This window comes from Eschrichtius robustus, chromosome 14 (genome assembly GCF_028021215.1).
Source record: "Eschrichtius robustus isolate mEscRob2 chromosome 14, mEscRob2.pri, whole genome shotgun sequence".
Classification (NCBI taxonomy): domain Eukaryota; kingdom Metazoa; phylum Chordata; class Mammalia; order Artiodactyla; family Eschrichtiidae; genus Eschrichtius; species Eschrichtius robustus.
This window is the reverse complement of record NC_090837.1, coordinates 73,047,588-73,065,926: the sequence shown is the minus strand read 5'-3', so window position 1 is coordinate 73,065,926 and position 18,339 is coordinate 73,047,588. Positions and strand designations below refer to the sequence as shown.

The window sequence follows — 18,339 nt, the reverse complement described above, 5'->3', positions numbered from 1 at the left end:
TTGAGGACAGTCTCAGAGACCTCTGGGACAACATTAAACCCACCAACATTTGAATTATAGGTGTCCCAGAAGAAGAAGAGAAAAAGAAAGGGACTGACAAAATATTTGAAGAGATTATAGTTGAAAACTTCCCTAAAATGGGAAAGGAAATAGTTAATCAAGTCCAGGAAGCACAGAGAGTGCCATACAGGAAAAATCCAAGGAGAAGCACACCAAGACACATATTAATCAAACTATCAAAAATTAAATACACAGAAAAAATACTAAAAGCAGCAAGGGAAAAACAGCAAATAACACACAAGGGAATCCCCATAAGGTTAAGAGCTGATCTTTCAGCAGAAACTCTGCAAGCCAGAAGGGAGTGGCAGGACATATGTAAAGTGATGAAAGGGAAAAACATACAGCCAAGATTACTCTACCCAGTAAGGATCTCATTCAGATTTGACAGAAAAATTAAAACCTTTACAGACAAGCAAAAGCTAAGGGAATTCAGCACCACCAAACCAGCTTTACAACAAATGCTAAAGGAGCTTCTCTAGGCAGGAAACACAAGAGAAGGAAAAGACCTACCATAACAAACCCAAAACAATTAAGAAAATGGTATTAGGAACATACATACCAATAATTACCTTAAATGTAAATGGATTAAATGCTCCAACCAAAAGACATAGACTGGCTGAATGGATACAAAAACAAGACCCATATATATGCTGTCTACAAGAGACCCACTTCAGACCTAGGGACACATACAGACTGAAAGTGACCGGATGGAAAAAGATATTCCATGCAAATGGAAATCAAAAGAAAGCTGGAGTGGCAATTCCCATATCAGACAAAATAGACTTTAAAACAAAGACTATTACAAGAGACAAAGAAGGACACTACATAATGATCAAGGGATCAATCCAAGAAGTAGATACAACAATTGTAAATATTTATGCACCCAACATAGGAGCACATCAGTACATAAGGCAAATACTAACAGCCATAAAAGGGGAAATCGACAGTAACACAATCATAGTAGAGGACTTTAACACCCCACTTTCACCAATGGACAGATCATCCAAAATGCAAATATATAAGGAAACACAAGCTTTAAATGATACATTAAACAAGATGGACTTAATTGATATTTATAGGATATTCCGTCCAAAAACAACAGAATACACATTCTTCTCAGGTGCTCATGGAACACTCTCCAGGATAGATCATATCTTGGGTCATAAATCAAGCCTTGGTAAATTTAAGAAAATTGAAATCGTATCAAGTATCTTTTCCGACTACAACGCTATGAGACTAGATATCAATTAGAGGAAAAAATCTGTAAAAAGTACAAACACATGGAGGCTAAGCAATACACTACTTAATAACCAAGAGATCACTGAAGAAATAAGAGAGGAAATCAAAAAATACCTAGAAACAAATGACAATGAAAACACAACGACCCAAAACCGATGGGATGCAGCAAAAGCAGTTCTAAGAGGGAAGTTTATAGCAATACAATCCTACCTTAAGAAAAGAGAAACATCTCAAATAAACAACCTAACCTTACACCTAAAGCAATTAGAGAAAGAAGAACAAATAAACCCCAAAGTTAGCAGAACGAAAGAAATCATAAAGATCAGATCAGAAATAAATGAAAAAGAAATGAAGAAAATGATAACAAGGATTAACAAAACTAAAAGCTGGTTCTTTGAGAAGATAAACAAAATTGATAAACCATTAGCCAGACTCATCAAGAAAAAAAGGGAGAAGACTCAAATCAACAGAATTAGAAATGAAATAGTAGAAGTAACAAGTGACACTGTAGAAATACAAAGGATCATGAGAGATTACCACAAGCAACTATATGCCAATAAAATGGACAACCCGGAAGAAATGGACAAATTCTTAGACATGCACAACCTTCCGAGACTGAACCAGGAAGAAATAGAAAATATAAACAGACCAATCACAAGCACCAAAATTGAAACTGTGATTAAAAATCTTCCAAAAAACAAAAGCCCAGGACCAGAAGGCTTCACAGGCGAATTCTATCAAACATTTAGAGAAGAGCTAACACCTATCCTTCTCAAACTCTTCCAAAATATAGCAGAGGGAGGAACACTACCACACTCATTCTACGAGGCCACCATCACCCTGATACCAAAACCAGACAAAGATGTCACAAAGAAAGAAAACTACAGGCCAATATCTCTGATGAACATAGATGCAAAAATCCTCAACAAAATACTAGCAAATAGAATCCAACAGCACATTAAAAGGATCATACACCATGATCAAGTGGGATTTATCCCAGGAATGCAAGGATTCTTCAATATATGCAAATCAATCAATGTGATACACCATATTAACAAATTGAAGGAGAAAAACCATATGATCATCTCAATAGATGCAGAGAAAGCTTTCAACAAAATTCAACACCCATTTATGATAAAAACCCTCCAGAAAGTAGGCATAGAGGGAAGTTTCGTCAACATAACAAAGGCCATATATGACAAACCCACAGCCAACATAGTCCTCAATGGTGAAAAACTGAAACCATTTCCACTAAGATCAGGAACAAAACAAGGTTGCCCACTCTCACCACTATTATTCAACATAGTTTTGGAACTTTTAGCCACAGCAATCACAGAAGAAAAAGAAATAAAACGAATCCAAATCGGAAAAGAAGGATTAAAGTTGTCACTGTTTGCAGGTGACATAATACTATAGATAGAGAATCCGAAAGATGCTACCAGAACACTACTAGAACTAATCAATGAATTTGGTAAAGTAGCAGGATACAAAATTAATGCACAGAAATCTCCTGCATTCCTATACACTAATGATGAAAAATCTGAAAGTGAAGTTAAGAAAACACTCCCATTTACCACTGCAACAAAAAGAGTAAAATACCTAGGCATAAACCTACCAAGGATACAAAAGACCTGTATGAAGAAAATTATAAGACACTGATGAAAGAAATTAAAGATGATACAACTAGATGGAGAGATATACCATGTTCTCGGATTGGAAGAATCAGCATGGTGAAAATGACTCTACTACCCAAAGCAATCTACAGATTCAATGCAATCCCTATCAAACTACCACTAGCATTTTTCACAGAACTAGAACAAAAAATTTCACCATTGGTATGGAAACACAAAAGACCCCGAATAGCCAAAGCAATCTTGAGAAAGAAAAACGGAGCTGGAGGAATCAGGCTCCCTGACTTCAGACTATACTACAAAGCTACAGTAATCGAGACAGTATGGTACTGGCACAAAAACAGAAATATAGATCAATGGAACAGGATAGAAAGCCCAGAGATAAACCCACGCACATATGGTCACCTTATCTTTGATAAAGGAGGCAAGCATATACATGGAGAAAAGACAGCCTCTTCAATAAGTGGTGCTGGGAAAACTGGACAGTTACATGGAAAAGAATGAAATTAGAACACTCCCTAACACCATACACAAAAATGAACTCAAAATGGATTAAAGACCTAAATGTAAAGCCAGACACTATCAACCTCTTAGAGGAAAACATAGGCAGAACACTGTATGACATAAATCACAGCAAGATCCTTTTTGACCCACCTCCTACAGAAATGGAAATAAAAACAAAAATAAACAAATGGGACCTAATGAAACTTAAAAGCTTTTGCACAGCAAAGGAAACCATAAACAAGACCAAAAGACAACCCTCAGAATGGGAGAAAATATTTGCAAATGAAACAACTGACAAAGGATTAATCTCCAAGATTTACTAGCAGCTCATGCAGCTCAATAACAAAAAAACAAACAACCCAATCCAAAAATGGGCAGAAGAGCTAAATAGACATTTCTCCAAAGAAGATATACAGATTGCCAACAAACACATGAAAGAATGCTCAACATCATTAATCATTAGAGAAATGCAAATCAAAACTACAATGAGATATCATCTCACACCGATCAGAATGGCCATCATCAAAAAATCTACAAACAATAAATGCTGGAGAGGCTGTGGAGAAAAGGGAACCCTCTTGCATTGTTGGTGGGAATGTAAATTGATACAGCCACTATGGAAAACAGTATGGAGGTTCCTTAAAAAACTAAAAATAGAACTACCATACGACCCAGCAATCCCACTGCTGGGCATATACCCTGAGAAAACCATAATTCAAAATCAGTCATGTATCAAAATGTTCATTGCAGCTCTATTTACAATAGCCAGGACATGGAAGCAACCTAAATGTCCATCATCGGATGAATGGATAAAGAAGATGTGGCACATATATACAATGGAATATTACTCAGCCATAAAAAGGAACGAAATTGAGTTATTTGTAGTGAGGTGGATGGACCTAGAGTCTGTCATACAGAGTGAAGTAAGTCAGAAAGAGAAAAACAAATACAGTATGCTAACACATATATATGGAATCTAAAAAAAAAAAAAAAAAAGAAATGGTCATGAAGAACCTAGGGGCAAGATGGGAATAAAGACACAGACCTACTAGAGAGTGGACTTGAGGATACAGGGAGGGGGAAGGGTAAGCTGGGACAAAGTGAGAGAGTGGCATGGACATATATACACTACCAAACGGAAAATAGATAGCTAGTCGGAAGCAGCCACATAGCACAGGGAGATCAGCTCTGTGCTTTGAGACCACCTAGAGGGGTGGGATAGGGAGGGTGGGAGGGAGGGAGATGCAAGAAGGAAGAGATAGATATGGGGACATATGTATATGTGTAACTGATTCAGTTTGTTATAAAGCGGAAACTAACACACCATTGTAATGCAATTATACTCCAATAAAGATGTTTAAAAAAAAAAATAGATGGAAAAATCCTAAGCAAAATATTAGCAAATTGAATCAGCATTATATAATATAAAACTTCAGTGTATCCCAGGAATGAGGTAAGGTTGTTTTAATATTAGAGAATCAAGCAGTATAGTTAATGCACCACATTACAAAATAAAGAGAAATCATATGATCACTTCAACAAATGTAGAAAAGTGTTTGATAAAAATCAACCCACTTTCCTTGATTAAAAAAAACCCAAACAACTGTGGGTAAACTAGGAATAGAAGAAAGCTGCATTATCTTGACAAAAAGATATCTACCAATAAAACCTATAGTATACATCATACTAAAGGGTGAAATGTTAAAAGCTTTCCCTTTGAGCTTGGGGAAAAGACAATAATGCCTCTTAACTCCACTTCTGTTCAACATTATATTATATTGGAGGTCCTAATCAGTAAGATTAGGCAAGAAAAATAAACAAATGGCATAAGAATTTTAAAAAAAGATTTAGCTCTGTCTTTTATTCATGGATAATTTGACTGTGTATGTAAAGAAGTCAAAATAATTCACAGATAGTTATTAGAATTAATAAATGAGTTTAACAGTGTCACTAAAATAATCAAAATACAAAATCAATTGCATTTCTACATATCAGTCATACATATAAAATAAATAAAAAACCAAGAAACCATTTACAATGACATAAAAACCATTTAGAATAGTATCAAGAAACTAAAATTATTTCTAACAAAAACAAGCAAAACCTCTATGAAGAAAACTCTAAATTGCTACTGAAAAAAATTAAGGAACCCAGAATAAAAAGAGATACTACACTCTTCGATTGTAGAATTCTTTATAATTCTCATTATTTTTAAATTGTCAATTCTTGGGACTTCCCTAGTGTTCCAGTGGTTAAGAATCCATCTTCCAATGCAGGGGACGTGGGTTTGATCCCTGGTTGGGGAACTAAGATCCCACATGCTGCAGGGCAACTAAGCCCACACACCACAACTACTAAGCCTGTGCACCACAACTAGAGAAGCCTGTGCGCTGCAGCTACAGAGCCCACGCACTCTGGAGCCCACACGCCACAACGAAGAGTCCGCGTGCCACAACTAAGACCTGACACAGCCAAAAAAATAATTTAAAAAAATAATAAATTAAAATTAAATTGTCAATTCTTCTCAAATTTATCTTCAGATTTAATGCCATGTCAATCAAAATCCGGCAACCTTTGTGGAATTTCACAAGTTGATTCTAAAATATGTAAATACATGTTGTCAATAATCGTGTGACCAAGGATTGGTTCAAGGTGGCAGAGTAGAAGGACGTGCACTCTGTCCCTCTTGCGAAAGCACCAGAATCACAACTAGCTGCTGAACAATCATCGACAGGAAGACACTGGAACTCACCAAGAAAGACACCCCACACCCAAAGACAAAGGAGAAGCCGCAATGAGATGGTAGGAGGGGTGCAATCACAATAAAATCAAATCCCATAACCGCTGGGTGGGTGACTCACAAACTGGAGAACAATTATACCACAGAAGTCCACCCACTGGAGTGATGGTTCTGAGCCCCACGTCAGGCTTCCCAACTGTGGGTCTGGCAACGGAAGGAGGAATTCCCAGAGAATCAGTCTTTGAAGGCTAGCGGGATTTGATTGCAGGACTTTGACAGGACTAGGGGCAACAGAGACTCCACTCTTGGAGGGCACACACAAAGTAGTGTGTGCATCAGGACCCAGGGGGAAGGAGCAGTGGCCCCACAAGGAGACTGAACCAGACCTACCTGCTAGTGTTGAAGGGTCTCCTGCAGAGACGGGGGGTGGTTGTGGCTCACCGTGGGGACAAGGACACTGGCAGCAGAAGTTCTGGGAAGGACTCCTTGGCGTGAGCCCTCCCGGAGTGAGGCCTCCCGGCGTCCACCATTAGCCCCACCAAAGAGCCTCTAGGCTCCAGTGCTGGGTTGCTTCAGGCCAAACAACCAACAGGGAGGGAACTCAGCCCCACCCACCAGCAGACAAGCAGATTAAAGTTTTAATGAGCTCTGCCCACCAGAGCAACACCCAGCTCTACCCACCACCAGTCCCTCCCACCAGGAAGCTTGCACAAGCCTCTTAGATAGCCTCATCCACCAGAGGGCAGACAGCAGAAGCAAGAAGAACTACAGTCCTGCAGCCTGTGGAACAAAAACCACATTCACAGAAAGACAGACAAAATGAAAAGGCAGAGGACTATGTACCAGATGAAGGAACAAGATAAAACCCCAGAAAAACAACTAAGTGAAGTAGAGATAGGCAACCTTCCAGAAAAAGAATTCCGAATAATGATAGTGAAGATGATCCAGGACCTCGGAAAAAGAATGGAGGCAAAGACTGAGAAGATGCAAGCAATGTTTCACAAAGACCTAGAAGAATTAAAGAACAAACAGCTAGAAGAATTAAAGAACAAACAAACAGAGATGAACAATACAATAACTGAAATGAAAAATACACTAGAAGGAATCAATAGCAGAATAACTGAGGCAGAAGAACGGATAAGTGACCTGGAAGACAGAATGGTGGAATTCACTGCCGTGGAACCGAATAAAGAAAAAAGAATGAAAAGAAATGAGAAGACAGCCTAAGAGACCTCTGGGACAACATTAAATGCACCAACATTCACATTATAGGGGTCCGAGATGGAGAAGAGAGAGAGACAGGACTGGAGAAAATATTTGAAGAGATTATAGGCGAATACTTCCCTAACATGGAAAAGGAAACAGCCACCCAAGTCCAGGAAGCACAGAGTCCCTGGCAGGATAAACCCAAGGAGAAACGCACCAAGACACATACTAATCAAATTGACAGAAACTAAAGACAAAGAAAAATTATTAAAAGCAACAAGGGAAAAGTGACAAATAACATACAAGGGAGCTCCCATAAGGTTAAGAGCTGATTTCTCAGCAGAAACTCTACAAGCCAGAAGGGAGTGGCACGATATATTTAAAGTGATGAAAGGGAAGAAACTACAACCAAGATTACTCTACCTGGCAAGGATCTCATTCAGATTCGACGGAGAAATCAAAAGCTTTACAGACAAGCAAAAGCTAATAGAATTCAGCACCACCAAACCAGCTCTACAACAAATGCTAAAGGAACTTCTCTAAGTGGGAAACACAAAAGAAGAAAAGGACCCACAAAAACAAACCCAAAACAATTAAGAAAATGGTAATAGGAACATACATATTGATAATTACCTTAAACGTGATTGGATTAAATGCTCCAACCAAAAGACACAGGTTCACTGAATGGATAAAGAAACAAGACCCATATATACGCTGTCTACAAGAGACCCATTTCAGACCTAGGGACACATACAGACTGGAAGTGAGGGGATGGAAAAAGATACTCCATGCAAATGGAAATCAAATAAAGCTGGAGTATCAATACTCATATCAGATAAAATAGACTTTAAAATAAAGAATGTTTCAAGAGACAAGGAAGGACACTACATAATGATCAAGGGACCAATCCAAGAAGAAGATATAACAATTATAAATATATATGCACCCAACATAGGAGCACCTCAACACATAAGGCAAACGCTAACAGCTATAAAAAAGGAAATCGACAGTAACACATTAATAGTGGGGGACTTTAACACCTCACTTACACCAATGGACAGATCATCCAGACAGAAAATTAATAAGGAAACACAAGCTTTAAATGACACAACAGACCAGATAGATTTAACTGATATTTATAGGACATTCCATCTGAAAACAGCAGATTACACATTCTTCTCAAGTGCATACGGACGTTCTCCAGGATAGATCACATCTTGGGTCACAAATCAAGCCTCAGTAAATTTGAGAAAATTGAAATCATATTAAGCATCTTTTCCAACCACAACGCTATGAGATTAGAAATCAATTACAGGGTTTGTAATTGATTTCTAATCTCATAGCGTTGTGGTCGGAAAAACGTAAAAAACACAAACACATGGAGGCTAAACAATAAGTGAATAAATAACCAAGAGCTCACTGAAGAAATCAATGAGGAAATCAAAAAATACCTAGAGACAAATGACAACGAAAACATTACAGTCCATAACCTATGGGATGCAGCAAAAGCAGTTCTAAGAGGGAAGTTTATAGCAATACAATCCTACCTCAAGAAACAAGAAAAATCTCAAATAAACAGTCTAATCTTACACCTAAAGGAACTACAAGAACAAATAATAGTGTGACCATTTGACAAAAAAAGAACAAGTAGAAGTCTTTGCTCTAATGGATATCAAGAATGGACACAACTATATTTATTAAGACAGTGTGGTATTAGCACAGGAAATAGACAAAAAGGCCCATGGACCAGACTTGAGGACCCAGAAACAATTCTGCATATTTTTCAAGTCTGTAAGTTCCATTTTATTCTTCTTATATCTTCTGTTTTTCTCCTTTTTATAATCATGTTTTCCTTAAATGTTTAAACATATTTATAATAGCTGTTTTTAAAGACCCTGTCTGCTAATTCTGTCTTTTGTTGTATTACTGGATCTTCTGTTGACTGATTTTTGTCCTGGTTTTGGCACATTTTCCTGGTTTTTATGACCGCTAGTAGTTATTTCCTTGGATGCCAGTCTTGTGAATACCTAGATTATATTGCCTTCTTTTAAGTATTTTGAGGGTTTTGAGGGGGCAGATAGTTCAGATAGTTTAGTTATTTGCAGGTAAGTCTGATTCTATCAAGCTTTGTTAGGAAGGAGGTTATCCAAAGTCACTTTTATTCTAAGCCTAGTTTAGGTTACTCTTAATGCATTGCCTTCCTGGAATCTCTACTAAATGCTCTGCTGTTCCACAAGAAGTCTCCACTCAGGTTGGCTGGACTTCAAATGTCTCTCAAGGTTATGTGAGCACCAGTAGTTGTTCAGCTTATAGTTCCCTGATAATTGGTTTTTCCCCAGCTTCATACATTTCCACTCTGTGTATGTCTTATAGTCTACTGGGGTCAGGGGAGGCAATCAACAAGGAAAAATTCAATTATAATTTCCTGGGATAAAGGTGGCATGGTGATGTCTACTCATTGCATCAAGGAGGGGCACTTTGTCAAGTTTGGGAAGCAGGTTGACCAGGAAAGGCAAGTTCAGATCCTAAAGAACAAAAATGTAAGGGGCAGAGAAACATAAGCGCATTAAGGAGGCCAAGAAGGAAAACAGAACTCTAGGAGACTGTAGCATCATGAAGACCAAGAGAAGAGGCATTTCCTATGGATAACCAACCGTGTCAATGCACAAAACATCATGGGTATCTCAAAACACCATGTTTTATACATAGTAGTCACTAAGTAAGTGTTCATTGTATGAGTTGATGAATAAATGCATATTTACCTCAGTGTTAAGTAAAAACCGGGGTATGAATTCAAAAGTATCTAACTCCCATTCTTATGTTCAGCCACCAACCCCTATCATATGCAAAGAAATAACCATATTTAAAAGTAAATTTTAATATATAAACATGTATGACAAATGCCTAACTTGAAACCAACAATAACAAAATAAAGTTATCTTTTAGGTATGAATCATATATTCGTCCTTTTTGTTTTTTTACATTCACCTCTCTGAAACCACCCCCTGCAAAAGCAACTAGTACGAGTCTTTGTACCCAGTAGGCATTCAATAAATATCTGTAAAACAAAAACTGTTCTAGAAATTGTTTATCTCTGCTCTCTCCCAAAATCACATTAAAGTGATGGTAAAGGAATTTTTTTTAAAGGAAGGAGTAATTAAGTATAATTTATACACTGAACAGTGAGGAGAAGCCCCCCCCCCCCACTCAATTGTCTTTCCCTGTTCAACTCCAACAGTGGTGGCAAGCATGCTTGTTTTGCCCTCATTCCCTGTAGAAGGGTGAGAAGGACTTCTCCTTGGAGAAATTGAAGGCCTCAGAGCAAAGACCTACAGACACTGACTGGCATTTGGGGATGTCCCAGGGAAAAGGCCCCTGGCTTCGTGATCATCTTACAGAGAAACCCATCTTTATTTGAGGAGCCTCTTCTAAAACACACAGATTCTAATTAGCTTTTAGGTGTGTCACCTCAGGCAAGGTTCACTAGACTTCTGAGGAAAACCTCCTACATGAAAGACAGAGCACCAGGGAAAAAAGCAAAGAAAAACCTGAGGGGAAACAGACATAATGCTAGGAGCAAAAGACAAAGAGGGAGGGAGGGAGAGAGAGAGAGAGAGAGGAAGCCTCAGGGAGATAAAAGGAGCCATGGCATCTTGTAAGAAGAAGATGCCATGAAAAAGGAACATTGAGACAATAAGAAAGTACCTGGAAATAAAAATATGATAGCAGAAATTTAAAACTCAACAAAATGGGATAAAAAGTTGAAGAGGTCTCTTGATAAGAAAAGCAAGAAAGGTAAGCGATGTAAAATAGAAAACAGCATGATTAGAGGTTCCATTTGGAAGTCAAATATCCAGTTAATAGGACTTCCAGGGAAAAGAAAAACATTAAAAATACAAAAGGAAGGAAGGAGGGAGGGAGAGAAAGAAAGAAAAAGAAAGGAAGGAAGGAAGAGCAAGAGAGGGAAAAAAAAGAAAGGGAAAAAATTATCTAAAGAAATAATGCAAGAATATTTTCCAGAATTGAGGGCATGAATTCCCTGATCTAAATGGCCCATAACTGCATACCAGCGCTGTGAATGAAAAAGGATTCTCAACAAGCGATATCTTCATGAAGATTCAGAAACCAGGGACGGTAAGGAGAAGATTCTAAAAGCTTTCAGAGAAAGAATAGCACCAGACTTGTTGCAGTCACATTGGAAGCTAAAAGATAATGGAGAAATGCCTTCTCAAATGAGATGAAATCAATTCCAGCCTAGAATATTAATCTCAGCCAAACCATCAACAAGGTGAGAGAAGAACAGAGTTTCATACATAGTACCTTACTTCAAAAACTTTGCCTCCCGTGTACCTTTTCTCAGGCAGCCATTGGTCAGTATGTTTCACTAAAACAGGGATATAGGACAAGAAGGAAGAAGACATGGGGTCCAAGAAACAGGGTTTCTGACACAGGGAAGAGGGGAAGGGATTTCCCAGGAAGAATGCTGCATAGCAAGCCCAGAGAGCAACCAGTCTACAAAGCAGGAGATGCAAGGGGTCCAGAAAGGATGTCACTAAGAAAAAAAAAAAGAAACTGCAAGATTTCCTGGTGAGCTTCACCATATGGAGAGGAGTTTTACAATTCCTTCAGAAAATTTAGGAAGAAAGTAGTTATCAAGTATACAGAAAATTAAGCCAAAGCGTAAGGCATACTTAAGCTATGATTGAGTCCTGCCCAAAGTTAAATAAAAAATAAAATATAACCACAGGGTACCATATCAGCTGTGAATAACATTTTCATGGTCAGATTAATATACATAACTGTACTGAATATGTATTTAACCAAAAATTGTGATAAAATGATCTTGGGAAAATGGAGGAAGGGAAGTATGGGCTAGTGAGAGGATGGGGAAGGAGTGAGGTAGGTTAAAAAAAGCCAAATGCTCATTTTCCATCAAAGTAAATAGAATTTACATCTGAGAATGAAAAATCAGAATTCAGAAGTTTTAACTTGTTATTTTGAAGAAGCTGCTACGAAGGGCAAAAGCAGTTGCTTCTGGGGAGCAATATTTGAAGGCAGTGTGAAGGGAAGCAGGAAACGTTTTTTTCTTAAGTTTTGTAGAACTATTAAATGTTTTTAAGCTGAGTGCTGGCATTACTTTGTTTAAAACAGAAATCCAATATATATATATTTAATATATATTATATATATATATTTAAAATTTGAAACTACAATAAAAATTAACCAAATAAAAAGTATTCTTGAAATCCTAATACAGTAGACAACATAGATGATCAAAATACCTTGTGGACATGCAATCCTCTTTATATCCAACTCACTGATCACCTCCCCCACCTCAACCTTATTCCCTCCACAGACACAGTTCCTTGCACTCAGACCCCAAGAGTTCAAGACATCAATGAGCATACCTAAATATGGCTCTTAGTCCCATCTAGGGAATAGAACAAAAAAATAAGACTGGGTCTCTGTTTCCAAGTCACATGAATTCTGTTTGAGAGGCTATGTCACATGCAGGAAATAGGTAATCACATAAATTAATCACAATTAAAAGGTAACCTGTGTGGTACAAACTATATGGAGTTCAGAAACATGTCAGATCTGAGAGAATGTGCCTGGACCAGTGCGAGGCAATATGGAAAGTGGTGAGAAAGAGGCTGGATGTAGAAGTTGGGCCACATCACTGCCTGCTCTATAGATCATGTCAAGGTTGGGGGTTTTATCCCAAGTGTAATGGAAAGCCATTAAAAGGATCCCAGCCAGGGAGTGACACAATTTTAAGATCACTCTGATCATTAGATGAAGAATGGACTAGAAGGAGGCAAAACCAACAGGGGGAATAGTTAAGAGGCTATCGAAATGGTTCAAGTGAGAGATGACAGTGGCTTGGACCCAGATAAAGGCTATTATTAAAGACCCATTATAGAAATAGAATCAGTAAGATTTGCTGATGCCTTCCTTATGTAGAGGACGGGTGGCGGGGGGAGGAATTAGCCGGAAGAAGGAGCTAAGGATGATTCCCAGAATTCTGATTGGAGCAATTGGGTGGATGGTGGTTTTACATTCCCAGAGGGAGGAAGACTGGGAAAGATAACAGGTTTTAGAGAAGAAGGTTAAATGTTAGGGGTTGAACAAGTTAACATGCAGATTCTTGAGATTCCCCACTGGATTTGTCAAACAATCAATTGATTCATTGTCCTCTCCGTGTTCCATATTCTAGGATATCACATGGGTTTGGGGCTCAGCAAAGAAGTCCAGTCTAGAGTCAGTTTGGGGGAGTTGTTGGCATACAGATGGCATTGGAAGTCACGAAAATGTAAAAGACCACCTAGGACAGTGGTTTTCAAACCTGGAGTGTGCATTTACAATGCAAGTTTCAAGACCCCAGAGAGTTTCTGATTCAGTAATTCTCAGTGAGGTCCAGGAATCTGCTTTATTAAAAGCCAGTCCAAAATGTTCTGATGCAGGTAGTTCAGGCTCAGGTTGGAATGGACAGAGGTGAGGAAGTAGCAACAGCAAGTGTAGCCAATCCTTTCCAGAAGTTGGAGAGAAACTGGAGAAGTTGGAGAGAGGTTGCTAGGTAGAGGGGATGTGAGGCCAAAGGGTTACCTTTTTTGTGTGTTATTAGTTTTTTTTAAAGGTGGGAGACACTAAAGTGGTGGTTCATAACCTTGGCTACACATTGTAATCACCTATTGAGATTTTCTAAAATATCAATGCACAGGATACACCAAGACCAGAATCTCTGAAGGTGGAGCTTAGATACCAGTATTTTTTAATTTAATTTTTTTTAAAATCATATTTCCCCCTAAAGCATTGTTTTTATTTCCCCAGTGCCTGGCATATAGTACATCTTCAATTCACGTTTTTTGTTGTGGAAAGTATTGCTGAGCCAGTTAGCAGATAACACAGACAACAGGAAACAGTATGTATTGTAAAATTCATGTGATCTTCCTGTGAAAAGGATTATAATCCAATTACCTACTTTCAAATGGGGAACAGGAACCTGAGAGAGGAATTAAATTCCTAAGGTCTGTCAGCCTTGGTAGTAGTGAATCAGGACCAGAACCCAGTATTCCAACTCCCAGGTCAGTGTTGTCCTGTCTTTGAACAATCCCATTTTGAACACACCCCAAACCCGCTCGCTCACCCATCAAGACTCGGCCTGCCTAATAATACCTCCCCCTCGACACCTCATTTCCTCAGTCACAAACCAACCCTGCCGTCTCTTTCATCAAACCCGTTGTCAAGCCCAAACCCGCCTGCGTCCCAGACCCATCCTTCCCTCACCCCTGCCTCAAACCCAGTCCCCAGGCTGCGCTTGCTCCACTCGGGCAGCGGACTCTGCCACCATAGCAACTGGAGACACTCGAATCGGCCCGCAGCAACAAGGGGAGAGGAGCTCCTGGTAGTACAATTCTTTTTTTGTATATGCTTTCCTTACCGCTTCCCGCGCCTGATGCGTGAATTTGAGAGTCTGGTAAGAAAGCTCCATCAGGACACTGTGTTAGGGACCGAGAGAAGGGAGAAAAGGAACCAGTTGCTCGGCTGACCTGTACATCCACCGATGGCGGCTCAGAGAAACCTGACGCTTAACCAGCCCGCCCCCTTCAGGATTGGCCAGAGTCTGGACATGCCAGCCAATCACTGGGCAAAGATGGATTCTTTACTCATGCCAATCAATGTTAAAATAAGTCTGTCAATCCGGAGCTTTTGCACGGCACTGACCAATCGAGAGACAGAAAGGGGATGATTGGCAGGTCTTGGGTCATTTGCAATTGTTTTGTTTCCCTTAATTCTGTCTCTAAAGTTTATGCACCATAGTATTTGTCCTTGATTTCGGCAGTTGTTCAGGCCTTCGTGACCCAATGCTTCTGTTCCCAAGACTCTATTTTGCCATCCGGTCTTCTCTAGGCCCCCCTCCCCCTCCTGATTAAGGTAAAGGTTTGGAAATTCCTTCCTGCTTTACTTTGAAATTGTCTGTACTTGGTCCATCTAGACTGATAGAATCTGATGTGGACTATGGCTGTCAGGGGCTTTCTTGGATGCAAACTGTGCATTAAACTTTTCCTTCCCTTCCAATTTCCCCCACATCAGACCTACTCATTAGAAGTGGACAAACATGGACTTTACTTTTTCCTCCGCTTTATTTTCTTCATGTACTAACTACTCTTGTGTCTTCAATGTCTTTCCCTTCAGTCTCTTTTGCTATGAATCTTATTCTAAACCATCCTCTACTCATTATCTTTGGCTTCCTTCATCCATTCTCCCCTCAGGATACAAAAATATTCAAGTGTCCTCAACCTAAAAAAAAAGTTCTCACCTTGTAATTGTTAAATTGAATCACCTCTCTGGCACTCACTTCATGCTTTCTGGAAGGACTGGCTATCCTCTTCTTCACTTCCTCACCTCCCATTCATTTCTCAACACTTTCTGCCCCTACTCCTTTGAAGCTGTTCTTGCCAAAGTTGCCAATAACTTCCTAAATAGGAAATCCAATTATAGATTATTTTACACTTTACCGTATTTAAACTTGGCACCATTTGAAGTTGTTCACTGCTCTCTCATTAGTAATAATAGCTATAATTTATTAAACATTTAAAGTAGGGCACCAGGCAATGTACTATGTGATTTATGTGTTTATCCAATTTACTCCTAACACCCCATGGAAAGTTATTAATACTCCCAATTTACAGTTGTGGAAACAGGCTCAAATAGCTGAGTTAACTCATTTTAGGTTATCCAACTAGATAGAGTTAAGATGCAAACCTAGGCCTCCTGACTGAAGCCAGTGTTCCTTTCCACTACACTCTCTTGCTATTCTTTCTGTCCAGTTTCACCTGTCATTCCCACCCTGACCCAGACACCTCCCCTCATCTCTCACTCCAGCATAAATGAACTTCTTACAATGCTTGTGAACCAGTCCTGAGCAGTTCCTTTTGCTTGGAGGATCATTCCTACCTCATTTGCCTAACTGAAGCCTATTTTGCCTACTAAGAGTCAGCTCAGGAATCACTTTCTAGGACAATTCAGTGGTGTTTATCAGATCACAATACTTACTCCAGGCAGAGCTTAGGTGGAGAGAAAACTAATTCCTGATTCCACTATATATCCTTTTACGCTACACTTAGCACATTCTTTTGTTGACATGACTTTCAAAAAAGTTAAAAATATGACTCTCTTTGATATGAACGGACATTATGTCAAAGGTTTTATCTAACTCACTGAGGGAGCCAGTAAGATGGTAAAGCTGGTTTAAAGAGCATTTTGAAGAACTGGGTATTTATAGGCATTTTGAGAAGAAAGGTTAGGATAAGATTGCTAGCTTAGATACAAAATTAGTTAATGTTCTACAGGGCAGTAAAATCTTGACATTTTCTTTTCTAAAGGACATAGAAACATTCCTCTAGTTTTGGCCATTTACATTTAAATTTTAACTAATTAAAATTAAATAAAGTTAAACATTCAGTTCCTCAGTCACACTAGCCACATTTCACGTATTAAATTGTCATATGTAGCTAATGGCTAATATATTGGACAACACAGATATAGAACATTTCCATCATTGCAAAAAGTCCCTTTGGAAAGCAGTTGGGCCTCTTAAACACTGCTCTAGTATGACATTGAAAGGATATGCTGTACTATCTTTTGACTTATTTCCAAATGTAATATAAGTTTTTCTAAAGAATTTTCTCCACATAACCACTGGCTTTCAAATGTTTCCAACTGAGCACACATTAAGAAATACATTTTTGGTCAACTAATGTTTGACAAGGAAGCCAAGAATACTCAATGGGTAAAGGATAGTCTCTTCAATAAATAGTGTTGGGAAAACTGGATATTCCCATGCAAAAAAATTAAATTGGACCCTTATCTTACACCACTCACAAACACTAACTTGAAATGGATTAAGGACTTAAATGTAAGACCTGAAACCATAAAAGTCCCAGAAGAAAACCTAGGGAAAAAGCTCCTTAACATTGGTCTTGGCAATGATGTATTTTTTTTTCAATATAACACCAAAAGCACACATGACCAAAGCAAAAATGAACAGGTGGGATTATATCAAACTAAAGGCTTCTGCACAACAAAAGAAATGATTGATAAAAAGAAAAGGCAACCTATGGAATATAAGAAAATACTTGCCATCTTTCTGATAAGGGGTTAATATACAAAATGTGTAAGGAACTCACACAATACAATAGCAAAAAACCAAACAATCCAATTTTAAAATGGTCAGAGGACTTGAATAGACGTTTTTCCAAAGAAGACATACAAATGACCAACAAGTACGTGGAAAGGTGCTCAACCTCATTAATCATAAGGGAAATGCAAATCAAAATCAGAATGATATATCATCTCACACCTGTTGGAATGGTTATTATTAAAAATACAAGAGATAAGGATGTGGAGAAAAGGGAACTGCACTCTCGGTGAAAACATAAACTAGTACAACCACTATGGAAAACGGTATGGAGGTTTTTTCAAAAAATTAAAAATAGAACTATCATACGGTATAGCAATTCCACTTCTGGATACATAGCCATAGGAAATGAAATCACTATCCTGAAGAGGTATCTGCACACCCATATTCATTGCAGCATTATTTACAGTAGCCAAGACATAGAAACAACCTGAGTCCAGATGATTATAGAAAACATCTTTAAAGTGCTGAAAGAAAACAAAATACTGTCAAGTTAAGAGTTCTATATCCAGTGAAAATATTCTCCAGAAATTAAGGTGACTTTGAAAGGGTGACTGCTAGGAGCTGGGAGGTCAGAAAGGAGGCTATGTAGCCTAGATGAGGGATAATGGGGCAGGGACTATAAGGAATGAGAGGACGTCTTTGGAGGTCACTTGACCCCTGAGTTACTCCCAGTGTTAGTTTTCTAGAATAGAGATCTTATCACACTACTGCCTACAAAATCCTGTGACCTAGAGCATTCAAATCCCTCAATTTGA

The 18,339-nt window shown here is 38.6% G+C and overlaps 1 protein-coding gene across 7 annotated transcripts in view; it reads right to left on the bottom strand.

The window, feature by feature from the left end:
* The window catches only part of KATNAL2 (katanin catalytic subunit A1 like 2), a 96,380-nt gene extending 81,451 nt beyond the window's left edge, over positions 1-14,929 (bottom strand). For 6 of the 7 annotated variants that reach the window (XM_068563475.1, XM_068563476.1, XM_068563478.1 and 3 more), the window contains exon 1: positions 14,822-14,929. In XM_068563475.1, coding sequence (XP_068419576.1) covers positions 14,822-14,872 — 51 coding nt within the window. In that variant the 5' untranslated portion in view covers positions 14,873-14,929. The remainder of the gene's footprint in view (positions 1-14,821) is intronic. The other variant, XM_068563477.1, reaches the window with a different exon arrangement.
* Positions 14,930-18,339: the final 3,410 nt, after the last annotated feature.